Source organism: Oncorhynchus mykiss, chromosome 21, assembly GCF_013265735.2.
Source record: "Oncorhynchus mykiss isolate Arlee chromosome 21, USDA_OmykA_1.1, whole genome shotgun sequence".
NCBI lineage: Eukaryota > Metazoa > Chordata > Actinopteri > Salmoniformes > Salmonidae > Oncorhynchus > Oncorhynchus mykiss.
Window position 1 is genome coordinate 19,198,319 of NC_048585.1, and position 23,480 is coordinate 19,221,798.

Here is a 23,480-nt window from a genome sequence, read left to right on the forward strand (position 1 = left end):
GTATGTGTGTATTAGCAGGCGTGTCTATGTACTATGTGTGTGTGTACACGTGTCATACGTCTGTGTGTTTGTGTGTACCTCTGTCCTTGGCGTGTATGTCGTCACAGATGTGCAGGTCGAGGTGTGTGATCTGCAGGTGGTGGGAGGTCTCACACACGTCGAAGGCAGCGAACAGATTAGCCATGGTGGCGCTCTGGTCAGCCGCTGTGCCTGACGACACCTGCTGGCTACGCACCTGCTGGGCTGAGGGGGGCGCCGATGACTCCTGGATACAGACCAGAGACCGTAAAAAATACAGACACTATGCAGACACCGGCACAGAGACATATGGAGAAGCAGACAGACACAAATAAAATTAAGTGCATCCAACTAGTGTTGCTTGGGATAATGGCGCCGTAGGGGATTTTTATGGGCTCCTAACCAACTGTTCTATCTTGTGTGGGTTTTTCCACATTGTTTGTAACTTGTTCTGTACATAATGTTGCTGCTACCATCTCTTATGACCAAAAAGAGCTTCTGGATATCGGAACAGGGATTGTTTTATTTTATGAGTCCGACACGAAGGATATACTGCTTTTCCGAGAGCAGGCCCAAATCCCTGTCATTCGCATGAAGATCAGACGGAAATACAGGGAGAGGAGATCAGGGTGCCTTGTGAGAGTTTGTTGGCAAGTGGGTAGCCCACCTCTGCCATCCATTCTATTGACCAACGTGCAATCACTGGAAAATAAAATGGATGATCTCCACTCGAGACCATATCTCAACCAGAAGCCACGGATTACAGGTAACATCTGCACCGAGCTAAAGGCTAGAGCTGTCGCTTTCAAAGAGCGGGAAACTAATCCGGATGCTTATAAGAAATCCGACAAAGCCCTTAGACAAACCATCAAAAAGGCAAAGTGTCAATACAGGAATAAGATTGAATCCTATTACACCCGGGCTCTGGCGCTTGTCAGATATGGCAGGGCTTGCAAACTATTACAGACTACAAAAGGGAAGCACCACCGAGAGCTGCCCAGTGACGCGAGCCTACCAGACAAGCTAAATACCTTCTATGCTCGCTTCGAAGCAAGCAACACCTAAGCATGCACGAGCGCACCAGCTATTCCAGACGACTGTGTGATCACGCTCTCCATAGCCGATGTGAACAGGACCTTTAAACAGGTCAACATTCACAAGGCTGCGAGGCCAGACGGATTACCAGGACGAATACTCCGAGAATGCGCTGACCAACTGGCAAGTGTCTTCACTGACATTTTCAAACTCTCCCTGACCGAGTAAGTAATACCTACATGTTTCAAGCAGACCACCATATTCCCTGTGCCCTAGAAAGTGAAGGTAACCTGCCTAAATGACGACCGCCTTGAAGCACTCACGTCGGTAGCCATGAATTGCTTTGAAAGGCTGGTCATGGGCTCACAACAACAGCATCCCGAAAACCCTAGAGCCACTCCAATTCGCATACCGCCCAACAGCTACGCAGATAGCTAAATCTCAAATCACACTCCACACTGCCCTTTCCCACCTGGACACCTACGTGAAAATGCTGCTCATTGACTACAGCTCAGCATTAAACACCATAGTGCCCACAAAGCTCATCACTAAGCTAAGGACCCTGGGAATAAACACCTCTGGAACCTGGACTTCCTGGCAGGTCACCCCCCAGGTGGTAAGGGTAAGCAACAACGCATCTGCCATGCTGATCCTCAACAGGGTGGCCCCTCAGTGGTGCGTGCTTAGTCCCCTCCTGTACTCCTTGTTCACACACAAATGCATGGCCAAGCATGACCCCAACACCATCATTAAGTTTGCTGATGACAAGAGTGGTAGGCCTGATCACCGACAACGATGAGACAACCTATTGGGAGATCAGAGACCTGGCAGTGTGGTGCCAGGACAACAACCTCTCCCTTAATGTGAGCAAGACAAAAGGAGATGATCGTGGACTACAGGAAAAGGAGGGCCGAACACGACCCCATTCACATCGATGGGGCTGTAGTGGAGCATGCCGAGAGTTAAGTTCCTTGGTGTCCACATCAACAACAAACTACCATGGTCCAAACACACCAAGACAGTCGTGAAGAGGGCATGACAACACCTTCCCCCCTCAGGAGACTGAAAAGATTTGGCATGGGTCCCGAGATCCTCAAAAAGTTCTACAGATGCACCCTCGAGATCATCCTGCCCGGTTGCATCACCACTTGGTATGGCAACTGCTTGGCATCCGACAGCAAGGCGCTACAGAGGGTGGTGCGTACGGCCCAATACATCACTAGGGCCAAGCTTTCTGCCATTCAATACCTATATTTATTTTATTTTTTATTTTACCTTTATTTAACCAGGTAGGCCAGTTGAGAACAAGTTACAACTGCGACCTGGTCAAGATAAAGCAAAGCAGTGCGACAAACTGCAGAGTTACACATGGAATAAACAAACAGTCAATAACACAATTGAAAAGTCTATATACAGTGTGTGCAAATAAGGTAAGATAAGTCCATAGCAATAAATAGTCCATAGTGGCGAAATAATTACAATTTAGCAATTAAACACTGGAGTGATAGATGTGCAGAACATGAACGTGCAAGTAGAGACACTGGGGTGCAAAGGGGCAAAAAAATAACAGTATGCGGATGAGGTAGTTGGATGGGCTATTTACAGATGTAGTGATCTGTGAGCTGCTCTGACAGCTGGTGCTTAAAGTTAGTGAGGGAGATATGAGTCTCCAGCTTCAGTGATTGTTGAAATTCGTTCCAGTCATTGACAGCAGAGAACTGGAAGGATAGGTGGCCAAAGGAGGTATTGGCTTTGGGGGTGACCAGTGAAATATACCTACTGGAGCGCATGCTACAAGTGGGTGCTGCTATGGTGATAAGGCGGGGCTTTACCTAGCAAAGACTTACAGATGACCTGGAGCCAGTGGGTTTGGCGACGAATATGTAGCGAAGTCCAGCCAACGAGAGCATAAAGGTCGCAGTGTTGGGTAGTACAGTGGGGCAAAAAAGTATTTAGTCAGCCACCAATTGTGCAAGTTCACCCACTTAAAAAGATGAGGCCTGTAATTTTCATCATAGGTACACTATGACAGAGAAAATCAGAAGAAAAAAAAATACACAAAATCACATTGTAGGATTTTTTATGAATGTATTTGCAAATTATGGTGGAAAATAAGTATTTGGTCAATAACAAAAGTTTCTCAATACTTTGTTATATACCCTTTGTTGGCAATGACAGAGGTCAAACGTTTTCTGTAAGTCTTCACAAGGTTTTCACACACTGTTGCTTGTATTTTGGCCCATTCCTCCATGCTGATCTCCTCTAGAGCAGTGATGTTTTGGGGCTGTTGCTGGGCAACACGGACTTTCAACTCCCTCCAAAGATTTTCTATGGGGTTGAGATCTGGAGACTGGCTAGGCCACTCCAGGACCTTGAAATGCTTCTTACGAAGCCACTTCTTCATTGCCCGGGCGGTGTGTTTGGGATCAGTCATGCTGAAAGACCCAGCCACGTTTCATCTACAATGCCCTTGCTGATGGAAGGAGGTTTTCACTCAAAATCTCACGATACATGGCCCGTCATTCTTTCCTTTACACGGATCAGTCGCCCTGGTCCCTTTGCAGAAAAACAGCCCCAAAGCATGATGTTTCCACCCCCATGCTTCACAGTAGGTATGGTGTTCTTGTGATCATTTTGACCCCACAGGGTGAGATCTTGCGTGGAGCCCCAGATCGAGGGAGATTATCAGTGGTCTTGTATGTCTTCCATTTCCTAATAATTGCTCCAACAGTTGATTTCTTCAAACCAAGCTGCTTACCTATTGCAGATTCAGTCTTCCCAGCCTGGTGCAGGTCTACAATTTTGTTTCTGGTGTCCTTTGACAGCTCTTTGGTCTTGGCCATAGTGGAGTTTGGAGTGTGACTGTTTGAGGTTGTGGACAGGTGTGTCTTTTATACTGATAACAAGTTCAAACAGGTGCCATTAATACAGGTAACGAGTGGAGGACAGAGGAGCCTCTTAAAGAAGAAGTTACAGGTCTGTGAGAGAGAAATCTTGCTTGTTTGTAGGTGACCAAATACTTATTTTCCACCATAATTTGCAAATAAATTCATTAAAAATCCTACAATGTGATTTTCTGGATATATTTTCCTCATTTTGTCTGTCATAGTTGAAGTGTACCTATGATGAAAATTACAGGCCTCTCATCTTTTTAAGTGGGAGAACTTGCACAATTGGTGGCTGACTAAATACTTTTGTGCCCCACTGTATATGGGGCTTTGGTGACAAAACGGATGGCTCTGTGATAGACTGCATCCAATTTGTTGAGTAGAGTGTTGGAGGCTATTTTGTAAATGACATCGCCGAAGTCGAGGTTCGGTAGGATGGTCAGTTTTACGAGGGTATGTTTGGCAGCATGAGTGAAGGATGCTTTGTTGCGAAATAGAAAGCCAATTCTAGATTTAGAATGGAGATGGAGATGCTTAATGTGAGTCTGGAAGGAGAGTTTACAGTCTAACCAGACACCTAGGTATTTGTAGTTGTCCACATATTCTAAGTCAGAACCGTCCAGAGTAGTGATGCTGGACGGGCGGGCAGCAATCGGTTGAAGAGCATGGATTTAGTTTTACTTGTATTTAAGAGCAATTGGAGGCCACAAAAGGAGAGTTGTTTGGCATTGAAGCTCGTCTGGAGGTTAGTGTACACAGTGTCCAAAGAAGGGCCAGAAGTATACAGAATGGTGTCGTCTGCGTAGAGGTGGATCAGAGAATCACCAGCAGCAAGAGCGACATCATTGATGTATTCAGAGAAAAGAGTCAGCCAGAGAATTGATCCCTGTGGTACCCCCATAGACTGCCAGAGGTCCGGACAACAGGCTCTCCGATTTCACACACTGAACTCTGTCTGCGAAGTAGTTGGTGAACCAGGCGAGGCAGTCATTTGAGAAACCAAGGCTGTTGAGTCTGCCGATAAGAATGTGGTGATTGAATACGGCTGCACAGCATTTTCTCTTATCGATGGCGGTTATATCGTTTAGGACCTTGAGCGTGGCTGAGGTGCACCCATGACCAGCTCGGAAACCAGGTTGCATAGCGGAGAAGGTACGGTGGGATTTGAAATGGTCAGTGATCTGTTTGTTAACTTGGCTTTCGAAAGACCTTAGAAAGGCAAAGTATAATCGCAGCATCTTCCCAATCTTTGGGGATCTCAGACGATACGAAAGAGGTTTGAACAGGCTAGTAATAGTGGTTGCAACAATTGCGGCATATAATTTTAGAAAGAGAGGGTCCAGATTCTCTAGCCCGGCTGATTTGTCGGGGTCCAGATTTTGCAACTCTTTCAGAACATCAGCTCTCTGGATTTGGGTGAAGGAGAAATGGGGGAGGCTTGGACAAGTTGCTGTGAGGGGTGGAGGGCTGTTGACCGGGGTAGGGGTAGCCAGGTGGAAAGCATGGCCAGCCGTAGAAAAATGCTTCCTGAAATTCTCAATTTGTGACAGTGTTTCCTAGCCTCAGTTCAGTGGGCAGCTGGGAAGAGGTGCTCTTATTCTTCATGGAATTTACAGTGTCCCAAAACTAAAGAGAGTTTGTGCTACAGGGTGCAAATTTCTGTTTGAAAAAACAACCTGTTCACTTTCCAAAATGCCTGTGTATATTGGTTCCCAACTTCCCTGAAAAGTTGCATTTCGCGAGGGCTATTCGATGCTAATGCAGTACGCCACTCGATGGTGTCAGAGGAAGGCCAAAAAAATGGTCAAAGACTCCAGTCACCCCAGTCATAGACTGTTCTCTCTGCTACCGCATGGCAAGCGGTACAGGAGCACTAAGTCTAGGACCAAGAGGCTCCTAAACAGCTTCTACCCCCGAGCCATAAGACTCCTAAACATCTAATCAAATGGCCACATGGACTATTTACATAGATGACCCCTTTGTTTTTACACTAACCTGTAGCATCAGCATTGATGTTTTATTGTGTTACTAAATAAACAAAAGTAAAAAAGAAAAGTAAATATTTTCTTAACTATTTCTTGCACTACATTGTTGGTGAAGGACTTTTAAGTAAGCATTTCACGATAAGGTCTACACCTGTTGTACTTGGCACAGACACAAATTAATAAGATTTTTATGAGCGAAGGAGTGTGCATTGCTCATTCTCATCAGCAGATGGCATAGCCTGCCACATGTAGGTCAGAATGCTCAAAGCCCAGTTTGAGCCAGTACATGAATAAGCGAGCAAGAGCGCAGCGATAGGGAGTGAGAGGCTATATGGCAGAGCGACCGCACAGAAAGAACCAAACATCCTTTCCTGGAGCACAAGGACTAATTACCAGACCGACCATAACAGAGCGGGCGAGAGAGATGGGGGGGAGAAAGAGGGAGAGAAAGATTTTGGCATCTACTCTAAGTGTGGACAGGTTACACGACTGGGGCAAATCATTTTTCCACTGTAGGTCTGTCTGACAGAGGAGTGACTGAGCACATAGCTAGCTACCTGCTTCAGTTGTTAAGTAAGTGTGTGTATATGTGTGTGCGTTTCCTGGCCTGTGTGCGCACGTGTGTGTCTACCTGCCTCCGTGAGTGAGTGTGTGTGTGAGTGTGTGTGTATCCCTGCCTACGTGCGCCTGCATACGTGTACCTGGTCCTCGGTAGCCATGCTCTTCCTCTGCTGAGCAGACTTGTCCATGGCCTCGCTGAGTGACTTGGCGTACTGGACCATGGCTTTGAGCTGGGAGTCAGTCAGCACCCACAGCAGGTCATCTAGGATCAGGATCAGCTTAGAGGCCACCACGTTACAGTCCTTGGACTGGAGATAAACACATTCTACATAGATTATTACATACAAAAGACAGTAATACTCATTACAAACATTAATACTCATTATATATAGACCCCACACACACACACACACACACGAGATGCTTTATACATACAGGATACAGACACCACGTTTCAGTCCTTCATCTGAAGATACACACATTACTTCTTGTGTTGAACCAAAACAGTGTTATTCAAAAGGTGCAATCATCAATGGGAGATGTAATAAAAGTCATCAGACTGGAGAAAACACACTCCATATCCATGACTGACTGACTACACACACACTCCATATCCATGACTGACTGACTGACTAACTACACACACACTCCATATCCATGACTGACTGACTGACTACACACACACACTCCATATCCATGACTGACTGGAGAAAGTACATCCTCAGCACACAGTCATCTGGTACATCTTTGTTTTCACACACACAGACAAAGGAGTGTGCATACAACCCACACACACTTTTGTCTGTTTAAACACACAGTGGCTGCAGGGCTTGCTGGTGTGTGAGATAAAGATCTTTGTTTACTGAAGCTGGTTCTGCAGGCTGCTGGCCCACATACTGTTCTCTATTCTATTAGACCAAGGACTGTTCTGAGTGTGTGTGTGACTGCGCCGTGTGTGTGTGTCGTACCCGTCTCTTGAGAGCAACTGATCTTGGACTGGTTGGTGATGAGGCAAATGTGTGTGCACGTGTGACTGTGTCATATGTGTAGTGTGTGTGTCCTACCAGTCTCTTCAGAGTGCCACTGATTTCGGGTCAGGGTGTATCAGTGTGCTGTGTGTTCGTCCTACCGGCCACTTCAGACTGACATCTAATCTTGGACTGGTTGATGATGAGACGGGTGTGTGTGTGTTTGCACCTAAGTGTGCGTTTCCATGCCCGCATGTGTGTAGCGTATTGTACCCGTCTCTTCAGGGTGACTCTGATCTTGGACTGGTTGGTGATGAGGCGGATGGGGGCACTCAGCATCTCGTTCTGGGCACTCTGGATGGCGTCCGCCTCGATGCGGATCATCTGCCAGCTGATCTCCTTAAACGTCAGGATCTGAGGGACGCACAGGTAGCCATGGTTACACACACACACACAGGGTTACGGCGGTTACATACACTTCCATGCATGTATGCAGTGCACCCACCTCTCCTCTGTGTGGGTCCTGTATGCGTGTGAAGCGGAGGTCTGACAGGCTCCAGCTGGTGTTGACAGAGTAGACCTGCAGCTGGCTCAACTCAAAGGAGGCGTTGAACGCCTTGGCACTGATCTTCACCACGATGGAGTTGATGGACAGAGAGATGCCCTCCACCACCTTCTCAGCAAAGCCATACTCACTGGGGGAGTGGGGGAAGAGGAGGAGGTAGGCAATTGAAGGCTGGATTTTGATGAACTGAATGCAGGTGTTTTTTAGTAAAGTATTTTTCAGCCCCATTGCACAAGGACAGGCAGACAGACACCATGCACTTTCACAAAACTACCCTCTGAAAGTGGGGGGAGAAAAAGAGAGAAAGAGCACCAGCTCCCACCTTTGCCCCGAGGCCGTTGCTATGGGAGACGGGCCATTGGGAGGGCGGGGCTCATCACAGGTGCTCATCTCCATTACCACCTTGTCCAGGGTCTGGGAGACAGAGATGCAGACGATTAACACACACACCAGTGCAAGACATTAACAGTTGTCTGCTTGCCCATGAAAGTAAAAAAAATTGTTGGACATGAAGAACAGATTAAGTTGGAATGGACAAGAAAAAAAAAAAAGATTGTGCAAAAATCAAACAATGAGGCTACTCCCATCAGAAGTGGATGAGTGGCATCCAGATTAGTGTATAGCACACTGGCCTCAATCTCTGCAGAGCACTTCAGAGGATAATTACTGTAGGCCTTTATTGACAGGCACGTGCAGTCTTTCAATCAGTCACGAGATGTGTTTTTGAGATCAAAGCGAACATACCCGTGTTTGCACATTTGTTGATATTTATTGCTAATTAATTATTTATTTGCGAGTTATAGCTCATTTTTGGTCAGCAATGCAAATCCTGGAAAAGTCCTGGTGTTCACATCGCCTGCATGTGCCAGTGTGCTGTTGCCAGAGTTGGAAGAGAGACAGGTATTTGTGCAGCAGGTAAAATAATAAGTGTAAGTTTGTCTGGTTAACTATACTGAACAAAAATATAAACAATCAGGAAATTAGTCAATTGAAGTAAAGTCATTAGGTCCTAATCTATGGATTTCACATGACTGGGCAGGGGCACAGCCATGGGTGGGCATAGGCCGACCCATTGGGGAGCCAGGACCAGCCAATCAATGAATTTTCCCCCACAAAATGGCTTTATTAGACAGTTAATTAGTTTCTTGATATGCAAAGGAGAAATGCTCACTAACATGAATGTAAAAATGTATACTTTTTTTTCAGCTCATGAAACCAACACTTAACATGTTGTGTTTATATTGTTGTTCAGTGTAGATGGCCAATTCAAAACATATTGTAGTTTGTCTGGTTATCTCGCTAGTTAGCTATTAGCATGTACTAATGTCATTGTCATGTCTGATGTCCTAAAATAACTTTCCACCGGCACTTGTGTATAACCACAAATGGCCACAACACAGTTGATACAGGTGTATAGTTGATGAAGCCAATGCTGCATACTCCAGGTGTAGAAAAGTCACAAACACACAAAATTGGCTTGGATTCTCCTCTTTTCAATACTGGCCATGTAATTCTGACAATTATAAATATATATTCTTAAAATAGCTTAATTGACAAGTAACTACTACTGTCAAGATCTCCCCTCAATGCGGAATATTTTTGCCTGACAAATAGATAAACATCTTAGTTAACTACCTCGCCCACCTCAGACATTTGATCCCTGGTTCATTGAATGAGGATATTATTTTATAAAGACATAAAAAGTATTTGGTTGTAATTGTAATGTTGCAGGGTGGGCCAACCATCATCCAGGAGATTCCAAGAGAGCTACTGGGTGTGCAGGCTTTTGGTCCAGCCCTACTCGAACACACCCTATTGCAAAGAAATCTGCTGCTCAACAGGACCTTGGATAAGCTGACTGGTGTTTGAACAGGGTTGGATCAAAAGCCTGCACACCGGCCTCCCGAGTGGCGCAGCGGTCTAAGGCGTCACTAGAGACCCGGGTTCAATCCCGGGCTGTATTACAACCGGCCATGATCGGAAGTCCCATAGGGCGGGGCACAATTGGCCCAGCGTCGTTCGGGTTAGGGGAGGGTTTGGCCGGGGGGGGGCTTTACTTGGCTCATTGCACTCCAGCGACTCCTTGTGGCGGGCCGGGCGCCTCCAGTTGTCAGGTGAGCGGTGTTTCCTCTGGCACATTGGTGCTGCTGGCCTCCGGGTTAAGCGGGCGGGTGTTAAGAAGCGCAGTTTGGGGGGGACGAATGACTCGACCTTCGCCTCCCGAGCACGCTGTGGAGTTGAGGCGATGAGACAAAATCGGGGAGAAAAGGGGGAAAGGACCACGTGTCTTATACAGGAGCTCTCCAGGCGGAGAGTTGACGGACCACGTGTCTTACAGGAGCTCTCCAGGCGGAGGGTTGACGGACCACGTGTCTTATACAGTAGCTCTCCAGACGGAGGGTTGACGGACCACGTGTTTTATACAGTAGCTCTCCAGACGGAGGGTTGACGGACCACGTGTTTTATACAGTAGCTCTCCAGACGGAGGGTTGACGGACCACGTGTTTTATACAGGAGCTCTCCAGGCGGAGGGTTGACGGACCACGTGTTTTATACAGTAGCTCTCCAGACGGAGGGTTGACGGACCACGTGTTTTATACAGTAGGCTATCAGGGCAGTATTTTACTTTGTGGGAAGTTAAGTGCCTTGCTCAAGGCCGCAACAGCAGGAGATGGTGTATAATACATGGGATCAGAGAGCAGCAGCCTTCCATTGTCAATACCAGTGATAATAATGAAGGTTATTTTGGTCATACAACAATTCTCAGTCACCTTATTGTTCTCTCAGTCACCATGTTGTTACAGGCCTTCTTTTTTTTGAAGGGGGGGGGGGGGGGGGGGGGGGGACAAGTGGCTACAACAGTTGTAACGTGTCAGCAATAGGGGGAAGGAGGGCGGGACTTACCAGAGAGATGGGGTGGGTCTTCAGCTTGGTCCATGGGATCTGTCAATTAAGAGAAGGAATTAGAGTCAGCCAGCCAAGCTCCAATACGTGAAAGTAATATTGGTTCAATGTCATACACCTGCAATCTAGTCAGCCCAACAACATCGGCACAGCCATAATATGATCATATTTTCTTGTATTTAACCTATATGCTAAATACAGTCACATATTCCTTATATATTTTTCTGAAATACATTTGAATGCGTCTATTCCTGAAATAAATGTAATCGCTGTGAATGTAAATCAGCTGAAATGAGAGAGCCAGGCTGAGAGAATGAATCAAGGAGTCAGTCTAGAGAAGCAGTCAGTGCCAGCACATTCCACTCCTCCCCAAACTACACTAATCCCTCTGAGCAGACCCTCGTAATCATGCCCGTGTCAAATCAAATAGCTTTTACACCAAAGAGTAATCTGCAGATTTGGGCATGTTCATCTTCCCACACAACGAGTGACTCCCCGTTAAAAGGCTATAAACACTGAAATAAATATTTAGATATGTGGCGCTAATTGAATTACTACACTAAAACTGTATTTGACTTCTTCAGTCATTGAACTGAAATGGTTTAGCAGAGCCTGCGCCTGTAGGTGAGTTTGGAGCAGAGATTTAGACATGGAAATTAACCGTTTTTGGGTGCCTGAGTTGTGGGTTTGTGTGTCCCCGCTCCAATGAGGATGGGCATGTATATTGTAACAGAAGATGGTGTGCACGACTGTATGCGTGCTGGCATCTAAAATCAGTGGCAGCTATTAGCTGCAGCTATTAGCTGGTCCTCCCCGGCTAAGTGGGCCACGCCCACTGGTCCTCCCCGGCTAAGTGGGCCACGCCCACTATTTCACTGTTCCTTTAGGCTAGATGACCAGAACTCTGTGACGCACTGGCAAAACTCCAATGACTGTAACGTGGTGGCCTCTAAGCTGATCCTGATCCTAGATGACCTGCTGTGGGTGCTGACTGACTCCCAGCTCAAAGCCATGGTCCAGTATGCCAAGTCACTCAGCGAGGCCATGGACAAGTCTGCTCAGCAGAGGAAGAGCATGGCCACCGAGGACCAGGTACACACGTATGCAGCACGCATTACCTCAATGATTGGGCCATTATGACTGCAGCATTACACCAAGGACAATGCACAGCGAGTGTTACATCAATAAAGCTAAGTTAGTGACACTCAAATGGGCATCATCTAGGAGAACAGCCAGACAGACATAACTCAAGGCAATTTCAGAAGACAAAACTTTATCCTTTCACAGTTTCAACGCTGGGCAGCTCCCCACTCTACTTGTTAGAATATATTGCCTGCTATGTAAAAGGGAAGGTCCTGAGACAGGGATAAGATGAAGACCCAAGACAGCAGAGATAAAATACAAGAGAGAATCATTAGGGCAAAGAAAACAGAAGGGGTTTCAGAAGAGGAAGGAGAAGGCTGGTAGTAGAGACCTGACTAACAGAGTTTGTTGTTATTCTGCTTCATTCACCATCTCCAGGGAGTGTCAGATGATGTGTGCGCATACAGACACAGTTCATCTCAGTGCACTTCTATATCCACCGCTAACATTACGAGAGAAGGGAGAATGAAAGAGTGGGAGAGTGAGAAGGCGGGTGAGAGAGGGGGGTGGGCAGGGTGAGAGGTAGCAGACAGTAAAAGTGAAATATGGACTAAGATGGTGGGGTTTATCGGAGGAGAGTGACAAAGGGCGAAAGCAACGCCCAGAGTGCAGGTGTGTGTGCACATGTCTCCCTCTCTCTTACCCGGATGGCAGCCTTGTTGCAGCCCACTTTGTTGATGGCCAGCCAGGTGGGCAGGTCCAACATGCTCTGCAGTACCTCCTCATCCAATTCCAGGTTGGTGAGCTGGCCCTCGCCCTTCAACGTGCTCAGGTTGATCTTGTCTGGGGACAGGTTCTTAGCAAACCTGCAGGGGGAGGAGGAAGGAGAGGATGGGAGAGGAGAAAATGAGTATTGTTGTTATTCATTCAACATCAATGAAAGAATCCCTTAACATACATCATCATAACTACAAATACAAAACACCCTTACTTTTAGGAGAGAGAGACTAAGTGAAATATAGGAGAGAGAATTGCATTTAACCTGCCTTTATTGGCACAATTCATTAAAGTACAGTCCCTCTCTCTCCCTTACCACCAGGGAGAAGAGAAAAATAAAAGGCAGAGAGCGGACAAGAAAGATAATGGACAAGGAAAGAAAGACAGAGGGATAGTCTACAAGAGACAAGGGAGCCAACCAAATCAGCCTGTTAAAAGTGGTGAGCAAACTTTTGGGAAAAATTGATCAATTAAAGTTATTTTACAGAAAACTAATTAAAAACCAACTTTCTGCAAGCTTATTGGGAAGGGCAATCAACATGCTCTGACAAATGACTGATTGGCTGAAAGAAATTGATATCAAGAAGATAGTGGGAACTGTTTTGTTAGACTTCAGTGCAGCTTTTGCTGTCATTGATCATAACCTATTGCTGAAAAAGACGTAGGTGTTATGGGTTTGCATCATCTGCCTTATTATGGACTGAGAGTTACCCATTTAATAAAACTGAGGGTTTTCATTAATGGAAACCTATCTCATACAAATTCATTTCAGTGTGGTGTACCGCAGGGCAGCCTGCTACGGCCATTGTTTTCTGTTTTTACAAATGACCTTCCACTGACCTTGAATAAGGCCTGTTTGTCTATGTACGATGACGACTCAATAGTATACACGTCGGCTACAACAGTCAAATAAATAACTGAGACACTTAACATTGATCTCCAGTCAGTTTTAGAATGGACATCTAGCAATAGGCTGGTGCTAAATATCAAAACTAAAAGCATAATTTGGGGGAGAAATTACTCTCTCAACGCTAAACCTTGTTTAAATCTATTATTTAATCACGTGGCTATTGAGCAAGTTGAGGAGACTAAACTGCTGGGTGTAACCCTAGATAGCCAGCTTTCATGGTCAGAACATAGACTCAATAGTTGCTAAAATGGGAAGAGGTCTGTCCAGACAGATCCAACAGGCCCTAGTTTTGTTCCACCTTGACTACTGCCCAGCGGTGTGGTCATGTGCGGCAAAGAAGGACATCGGTAAATTGCAGTTGATTCAGATCAAAACAGCACGTATCGCACTTAGATGGTACACGGAGGTGAATGTCAGTAACATGCATGTCAATCTCTCCTGCCTCAAAGTTGAGGATAGATTGACTGCACCACTATTGGTCTTTGTGTGAGGTATTGATGGTACCGAACGGTCTGTTCATGCAGTTGGCACAGTTTGGACACTCATCGGTACAGCCCCAAGACATGCAATCGGAGGTCTCTTCACAGTCCCCAGGTCCAGAACAGAGGCTGGGAAACGCAGTGTTAAATAGTCATGACTACATGGAACTCTGCCACCCCAGGTAACTCAAGCTAGGATTAAAAACAGATAAAAATAACACCTTACTGCACAAAGAGGACTGTGGAGAGAGACAACCATTTTATATACATCCCTTCTATTGTAATTTGCACTGTACTATGTATTAGACCTAGATATTGTGTATGTACGGATACGTAGGTTAGGTGGGATGTTTTAAATGTATGTATTTCAGTCCTTGACTAATAATGTTCTGTACTAGGTAATGTTTCATGTGGACCCCATGAAGAGTAGATGATGCTTTTGCAGCAGCTAATGAGCATCCTAATAAATACCAGTACCGAGGAGAAGCCAGATAGTGAAACAGAGAGGTAGGCCTATAGGCCTGTTATGGAACATTATAGAGTTCTGCTGAAAGTCATATTACAGACTTGGAAAAGAGGGATACAGTGACCTGTCTGCTGCCTCTTAAAACCGTACTCAAGGGTGTGTGAACTTTAGTGTCACACTGTCTCAACTGTAAGGGGATTCCCAACTCGTATCTTTCATCAGGAGGTAGCACAGCCAATGGGTGTGTGTGTCCTGGGTGCGCATGGGTGGGTTCCATCGCTAGGCCCCGCTCAAAGCTCCAACACACACTGTGCCCATGACCTTGTGCCATAGTCCCTAGACTCCCAAACAGTTTGTGGTTAGTAGTTAGCCAAACACCCACATACCAGGCAAAAGTTCATTGTCTTAATTACTGTTTACAGATAAAGAATTCCCAGTAATTCAGACAGCTTTTATCAATCCACATTCCACACAACAACCGGTGTGTGTTCATACACCACAAGTGTGTGTGTCCATATACAGCCTGTTTGACTACGTTAACTCTCATTTTATCGATCTACATTACACAACCTAAGCACGACAACACACGGTCAACACACAGACAAATGTTAATGAAGCAGACTGCCACGGTTTGACTGCTGTAATCTTGTTAGCTACCTGGTTGGCAGGCAGCTAATCTGACACAGATAGAAGTACCATGCAATAGATCAAAAGCTCCCAACTGTGCTGCAACATTCAGCCAACATTTAAATAACATCTTTTAACCAATATTTTAATAACCGCTAGACAGATTCACAACTCTGAAACAACCGATGGCCTGGTAACTTATATAGCATGATTCATTTGTCCCACATCACAACCCATAGGCTATACCATATTGAAGACAATAAGATGAAGTAACCCTTACATGCTGATCTGAGGTCAGTTTTCACGCTTCATCCAACTGTTGAGGTTAGGATTGGGGAGGGTAAGCTGATCCTAGATCTGTGATTTGGGGCAGCAACTCCCTTTCTAATAAATTATTAATGTAGTCAAGACTCAGCACAGCGTGAGGAGCAGAGGGACCGTGTGAACGGGCCACACACACACAGAGAGCACTGGTACAGTGAACTCATACTTTGGTCAGTTGTGTTGCCGACTGTGGCCATAAGGAAGTAGCAAGATCCGATCAGCTTCTCTGGCCTATCGCACTCACACACAGAATGACTGGAAACAGCTCATTAAACTTCCCCTGTACCTACCTCATTCCTGATCAAGCTTTTGTTTAGTTAGTTCCCTTATATGGGCTAACCTTTCTAGGAGATCTTTTTTAGCTTTTTCTAATGTAGGTTACTTTTCTGCCGACTGGGATCTACAGTAGTGGCTAAAAGTTGAGAATGACACAAATCTTGAGAATGACACAAATATTAATGTGTGTCATTCTGCTGCCTCTGCCATCATACAAACCATTTGCATATACTCCAGAATGTTATGAAGAGTGATCAGATTAATTGCGAAGTCCCTCTTTGCCATGCAAATTAACTGAATCCCCAAAAAATATTTCCACTGCATTTCAGACCTGCCACAAAAGGACCAGCTGACATAGTGATTCTCTCGTTAACACAGGTGTGAGTGTTGATGAGGACAGGGCTGGAGATCACTCGGTCATGCTGATTGAGTTTGAATAACAGACTGGAAGCTTTAAAAGGAGGGTGATGCTTGGAATCATTGTTCTTCCCCTGTCAATCATGGTTACCTGCAAGGAAACACGTGCCGTCATCATTGCTTTGCACAAAAAGGGCTTTACAGGCAAGGATATTGATGCCAGTAAGATTGCACCTAAATCAACCATTTATCGGATCATCAAGAACTTCAAGGAGAGTGGTTCAATTGTTGTGAAGAAGCCTTCAGGGTGCCCAAGAAAGTCCATCAAGCACCAGGGCCGTCTCCTAAAGTTGATTCAGCTGCGAGATCGGGGAACCACCAGTACAGAGCTTACTAAACAGCACTTTCTTTGCGTTTTGCCAGCAGCTCTTTGTTGTGCGTCAAACATTGTGCTGTTTACGACTTCAGGCCTATCAACTCCCGAGATGAGGCTGGTGTAACCGAAGTGAAATGGCTAGCTAGTTAGCGCGCGCTAATAGCGTTTCAAACGTCACTTGCTCTAAGCCTTCTAGTAGTTGTTCCCCTTGCTCTGCATGGGTAACGCTGCTTCGATGGTGGCTGTTGTCGTTGTGTTGCTGGTTCGAGCCAATGGTAGGAGCGAGGAGAGGGACAGAAGCTATACTGTTACACTGGCAATACTGAAGTGCCTATAAGAACATCCAATAGTCAAAGGTATATGAAATACAAATGGTAAACAGAGAAATAGTCCTATAATAACTACAACCTAAAACTTCTTACCTGGGAATATTGAAGACTCATGTTAAAAGGAACCACCAGCTTGTTCTCATGTTCTGAGCAAGGAAATGAAACGTTAGCTTTCTTACATGGCACATATTGCACTTTTACTTTCTTCTCCAACATTTGTTTTTGCATTATTTAAACCAAATTGAACATGTTTCATTATTTATTTGAGGTTAAGTTGATTTTATTGATGTATTATATTTTAATTTAATAAGTGTTCATTCAGTATTATTGTAATTGTCATTATTACCAACAAAAAAAATATATAATATTAAATCGGCCCGATTAATCAGTATCGGCTTTTTTGGTCCTCCAATAGTCGGTATCGGCGTTGAAAAATCATAATCGGTAGACCTCTAATCACAACACTGCCTTCTGTTAGTGTTTTCCTATTGTTTCAGAGTCTATTCCATGAAGTGAACTTGTTTCTTGGATATTGTTCACCTATTACCTTTTTAGCACTATTGGTTAGAGCCTGTACGTAAGCATTTCACTGTAAGGTCTAGTACACCTGTTGTATTCGGTACACGTGACACACAAACTGATTTGATAATGGAGCATCCATTTTGAAAACACTGTCTTAAGTCTTGTAGTTAATTCATTATATCATGTGTTCCAATTGATTTCTTGTTCACTATCAAGTACACTAGCATCCATTTTGGATACAATATTTTCTATGAGTTATTGTGGAGAAAATAGGCCTCATTTCTTTATTGCAAATGACGCTCAAGTATTTAAGCTAGTAAAGTAGACCTAACTCCACAAAAGCTGTGTGTTAAACAGTTTCCCTCCGAGAAGCAACTCATCCCATTGGTCACTTTTGATTCTTGTGATGCTTTTGACTGAGCCAGCAAATCTGGTTAGCACAAGTAGGTTTGAATGAATAAGGAAAAAACTGAATTCCAAAACTTCAGCACCTTTTTCCCAAAGCATGTTCCTCACTGTCATTTTTGGAATGTCTTAGATTAAAACAGAATCTTCCTAGCCAGCCCCTTTCCGTCTTCTCTCTCCGACTCTGACCCCGTGGTTAGTATTTGTATTTAGCGGCTGTGTGTGTCAGTTTGTGTAGGTATCCCTCCATCTATCATCCACCCATCAGTCCAGTCACATTCCTGCACGCATCATCAAGCCGTGCCACAGAGACCACTAGTTGAATCAAAATGTGTTAGTGCTGGGCTAGACAAAATTTCACCAACAGTTAGGGTCCCCTAGGAATGAAATGTTGAGGAGTAACACTGACATAGCCTGCCAGACAGAGGAGAAGGTAAGATGTAGAGAGAAAGAGATGGACAGATACAACGTTGACACCTGATCATAGAATTAATATTTAAACAGCACAGGCCAGGGCTCCCAGACACACTCAATAGTGACTGGACCACACACACACACACCTCTATGTGTGGGTTTTCTTTAAGGTCACATCAGTTTGTGTGTGTGTTGTTTCTGCGTGCACATTTAAGAGTCTCTGCGTGTGTGTGTGCATGTAACCCCAGACCCTGCTGTGTCTGGCCCTGATCCAGGGCCATGTCAATACCTGAGCCTATTGGTTTAATGGGGAGAGGGACATCTTTATCAACTCACCCTTGGGACCACACTGTTGGTGGAAACACCTCACACCAGCCACACTCGCATTGTGTGTGTTCCCAAAGGCCAATGTTTTGACATACAAGGCCTCGAAGGCAAGAGTCAGCCTTTCTCTCCTGCCTTCAGGAGGTCGTTGCAGATGGAAACACTCCTAGTATAGCGCGGACATGATGCTATCCTATTCTACATGACAGAGAAGCATGGCTGTTCTCCATTACATATTTATATCTGAACATTGATATGTTGCACCTCATTGAGTGGAACCCTGGTGAATATGCCCCAAGCATTGACGTTGCTTGACATCACTATAATGAACAGTGGGTTTGGCTTATTTCAAGCAGGTCTGCTTCGAATGCACAACCAATCACGTAACGACCCTTGGAACTGATAATGACATAATTCCCCCGGTCCTGCTGACGCTAACAGTAATGTGCACACACACACACACACACAGTCCGATGTTGTAGGACACTAAAGCGTGGTTCACATTGCCAGTTTGAAGTGAGTCAGATCCTATTTAGTTGAATATCTGATTCAAATCTGTTCTTTTTCCTGCAGTCTGAATAGCCAAAAGCACATAAAATGTGTTATTTCACACCACATTTCAAACCACCTTCATAGGCGGTTTGAAATCAGATACAAATCTGATTCCTGGCCATGCGACTTGTGTCTGAATGGTCAAATACGATTTATTTGCCTTCAAGTGGTTTTCAAACTTAGCTACTGTCTAGGAACAAGATATGCCTAATATGTTGACAGTGTATTTATATATATATATATATATATATATATATATATATATATATATATATATATATATATATATATATATATATATATATTTAAAAAAAGTGGTAGCTAACTAGCTTGTTAATTGTTTACAAACGAGTGAATGTGCTAGAAAGCCAAACAGCTACTGTTACCTAGCTAGCTAGTTGACTGCTGTGGCTAGCCAAAAATGACTCATTTCTCAAGTTGGATCATTAAAAGTGTTCTTCCACTATGATTTTAAACATTCAAATCAACTGGGACATGTCCATGGCAAGCATTGCTGTCACTTTAGATTGATACATAACTTCTAACTGATAAGAAGCACGAACACCACCAATCAGTCTCCACCACTGCACAGACCCGTCATTACTATGAATACTAGCTTACCCATGTCAGCAGATGTCTTGTCTGAACACACACATCAGATTTGGTCCTTTTTAACTTTGTTTGGACAGTCAGTATTCCAAAACGGATTTGAAAAACAAAACTGACTTGAGCATTAAGGCCTACAGTGTGAACAAGGCTTAAAGGGAAATGACAGTCATAGGCTGTGTATGTAAAACTTGGCTGTGGCCACTGTTTGTGGGACCATGAAGGGCACAGCAACCACTAGCCATCAAAGCCTCTGCCTTGCCGCATAAATACCAAGGGCTCCACTGGCAATACTGAAAGTCAAGGGCTTTTGTTCACAATGCATTGCTGGCAGGAAGCAATGCATTAAAAAGCCCAATGCACTTTCCTCTTTCTAAAGCTACAACACTTGTTTAACTGCATTGTGCGTGACTATAACAAAGCTTACTGTTCTAGGTCAATCAAAAACAGTTTGCAAGTCATCCCTTCTTATCCAGCCGGTAACATGGGCGGTTCAACGTCTTATCTAAGCTTTTATTTTTAAAGGCGTTATTATGTGTTGTTTAAAGCCAGTTTTCTTGGAGCGACAGGTGTAAGGACGTGAATGCTATTGGATCATTATCAGTCAGTTGTAGGTAGGTTCAACTGAATGTGATGGTGCAATTTATGTTATTACAGAGAAGTTCTCCCCTTAGAATATAATGGGTAAGGATTTCGATGAACTTCCCTCGAGGCACCAACCTGGAACAATAAATAATGCATGTGCCTAGCTGAAAGCTGTCGATAACAATGGTGACAACTGATGACTGTTTTGCAAAGATAGGGACTATATTGTGTAGACTCGGTCTCAGGTGTTGTCTTTGCTCTCCATGACCCATGAAAAATATTTTACACTTCACTAGCTGATTAAATGTGTCTATTAATCCTTTATCAAATACTTGTGAGAGGAAAAGGTTGCACAAAACTTTGTCTACTACAACAAACAAGGCCTCTATCTTCCCTGCTCAGTCTCCATGGTACTGGCAAACAAACAAGGCATGTGTGTATGATGTGTACAGGTGCTTAGTCATCTCTATGCTGTGGAAGGTGCATTATTATCCCAAGCTGCAAATGCAAGCGTGGACATACATACAGCCCCGGTGCAAGTAAATACAGTAAAGCAGGGGTGTCAAACTCATTCCATGGAGGGCCGAGTGTCCGCTGATTTTTGGTTAAGAACGAGACAACCAGATGAGGAGTTCCTTGATAATTAGTGATCTTAATTAATCAAGTACAAGGGAGAAGCAAAAACCTGCAAACACTCACCCCGCCGTTGATTGAGTTTGGCAAATGTGCAATAGAGCAGAGTTCTCCAATCTCGGTCCTGGGGCCTCTCCAGGTGCACATTTTGTTTTTTGCCCTAGCACTACACTGCTGATTCAAATAATCAACTAATCATCAAGCATTGATTAGGACCGAGTTTGGGAAACCCTGCAGTAGAGTGTAAAGTTGGTGTGTTCCACTCAGAATGGCTACCGAGTGGTGCAACTGTCTAAGTCACTACAGACACCCTAGTTAGAATCCAGGCTGTATCACAACCGGCTGTGATTAGGAGTCCCATAGGGCTGCGCACAATTAGCCCAGCGTCATCCAGGTTTGGCCGGTGTAGGCTGTCATTGTAAATAAGAATTTGTTCTTAACTGACTTGTCTAGTTAAATAAACATTTTATTAAATTGGCCAAAATGACTTTTTCCCCGATGTAGCAACCTGGTCTCAGAGCATGTCGTATTATTTTGCACAGAAACCCGAGACACTACAATTAGTATGATATGTAACCATACCACATGTAACTTAAGATAGATGGTTAGTTAAGGCAAAAACTAAAAAGTGGGGTGGTTGTTTGCTCCGTGTGGGCGTATATCGTGAACGTCTAGCAACCCAAAGGTTGTGAGTTTGAATATCATCATGGACAACTTTACCAACTATCATGCATTTTACCAACTACTTTTTAGCTACTTTGCGTGTTAGCTAACCCTTCCCCTAACCTTACCCCTAGCCTTGTTTAAGTTAGCGAGCTAGCTAATGTTAGCCACCTTGCTAGAATGTAACATACGTTTTGCAAATTCGTAAGAGTGTTTTGGGAATGCGTAACATAATACGAATTGTAATTTAACATACGAAATGGGTGATGGATAACCAAAAATGATTACATACCATACGAAACGTACAGTAAATTACAGACTACGAAATGTTCTGAGACCTGGTTGGATGTAGTACTAGCTGTCAGTACGTGGCGTGTTTGTCTCTGCCAGAAGCATATGCTGCTAGTTAGCTAACCAGTGTAGTTTACCTGGCTAACTGGCTAGCTGGGTGGCTAATGACAATCAATGACTGATGTAACCTAACAAATAGAAAACTTGCTATATCTGGCTAAACAATGATTAACGGGACATAGCTAGCCAGCTAATAGTAACGTACTGGTGGAGCCTAGGCTAGGAAGATTAGTTGCGTTAACAACACGCAAGGTTAACCATAACCAGTTATCAAACAAGCCAGTTAGCTAGCTAACTAAACACGACAGACACCGGTTTGTTTTTGACAACCAACAACAAGCAAACTTGCTAGCTAGCTACGCTAACCAAGTTCAGCTGCGCAAGCATAGTGAGTGCCCCGTCAGTGGCCTCCCGCGCGCTAAGGTACAGCGCTGCTAACGCGCTAGCTTGGTTCCCAAATGAAACCCCTTTGGGAGTTACTTGTATTTTGTCTCTCCGCCTGGTTCATATCGATTGACACTGACCTGGAGAGATGTTTGAGGATCTGTTTCTTGATCAGCCCAGCCATGACCACATAAATTATGTATCCCAGCGATGCAGTTCAAATTCTCAATTCCGAGTCAGGGTGCATTTTTTTGTGGTCTTTGTGAGACTAGCCCAGTTCTCGCTCCCTTCCCACGGAGATTTGACAGGGAAAAACAAACCTCCGAGACACAGCAAGCTAGCTTCAGAAGGCCAATAAGCCATTACAACTAGTGCTAAATTCCATCTTCACTGCAACAGCACCTGGAAACACGGCCTGTGCTGTCACGTCTGATGGGCGGACGGCGACCAAAGTCAAAGACACAAGACTTGCGGGCGGAGCATGGATGACTCAGCATTACGTCAGCATTGTCCCATGTATTGTTTTATTTTAGAAGTGAAACCGTAATTGCCTGTTTTTACTGTGGCAGAGTACATCCGCACGTGGAGATATTTGGCGGTGGGGCTGCTGCGATTTTTTTCGCCGACGGGGCTACGGTCTACCTGTGAGTCCAGTTCCAGTCTCCTCTCGAAAGACTGTCATTCAGTGACCTCTGGTGGACAAAGGCAGGGAAAGGGGTCCAGTGTCAGCTGTCATCTATCAAGCCCATCACCTCTCAGGCCCCTCTCCAATGCCAGGACCATCCCTTCCTGGTCTGACACATTAAGCAGAATCTTTTTTTCTGTTTACCACAGAGAGGATAGCGTCCAAAGGACTGACAATTAATTTTAGGTCGAAACTAATACACAATGAACAGTGTCCTTCGCCCCCACGTACATCTGCTATCTAACACAACACACACCAAGTTTAAGCTAAAACATTGCACAATGATTATACTACAATGATGGCATAGCCTAAATTAAAAACTCTGATAATACTTTTATTTCCCTTTTGACCCACATTTTTATTGTATAGACAGTCAGGGGAAATCCATGATATCAAAGTATCAGTTAAACACAAACATTAAGATCCCC

At 44.6% G+C, this 23,480-nt stretch overlaps 1 protein-coding gene across 4 annotated transcripts in view; it reads right to left on the reverse strand.

Moving 5' to 3' along the window:
- Window positions 1-23,026, reverse strand: part of LOC110501016 (UHRF1-binding protein 1-like) — a 47,252-nt gene extending 24,226 nt beyond the window's left edge. Inside the window, exons 1-8 of one of the 4 annotated variants that reach the window (XR_005038544.1) lie at window positions 22,508-23,026; window positions 12,711-12,873; window positions 10,925-10,963; window positions 8,343-8,434; window positions 7,961-8,150; window positions 7,729-7,869; window positions 6,628-6,795; window positions 79-265 (exon numbers count right to left, since the gene is read on the reverse strand). Coding sequence is in view for 3 of the 4 variants with exons in the window: in XM_036957171.1 (XP_036813066.1) it covers window positions 79-265; window positions 6,628-6,795; window positions 7,729-7,869; window positions 7,961-8,150; window positions 8,343-8,434; window positions 10,925-10,963; window positions 12,711-12,873; window positions 22,508-22,551 (1,024 nt within the window). In the remaining variant the exon portion in view is untranslated. The remainder of the gene's footprint in view (window positions 1-78; window positions 266-6,627; window positions 6,796-7,728; window positions 7,870-7,960; window positions 8,151-8,342; window positions 8,435-10,924; window positions 10,964-12,710; window positions 12,874-22,507) is intronic. The other 3 variants (XM_036957171.1, XM_036957172.1, XM_036957173.1) reach the window with 3 other exon arrangements.
- Between the last annotated feature and the right edge of the window lie 454 nt (window positions 23,027-23,480).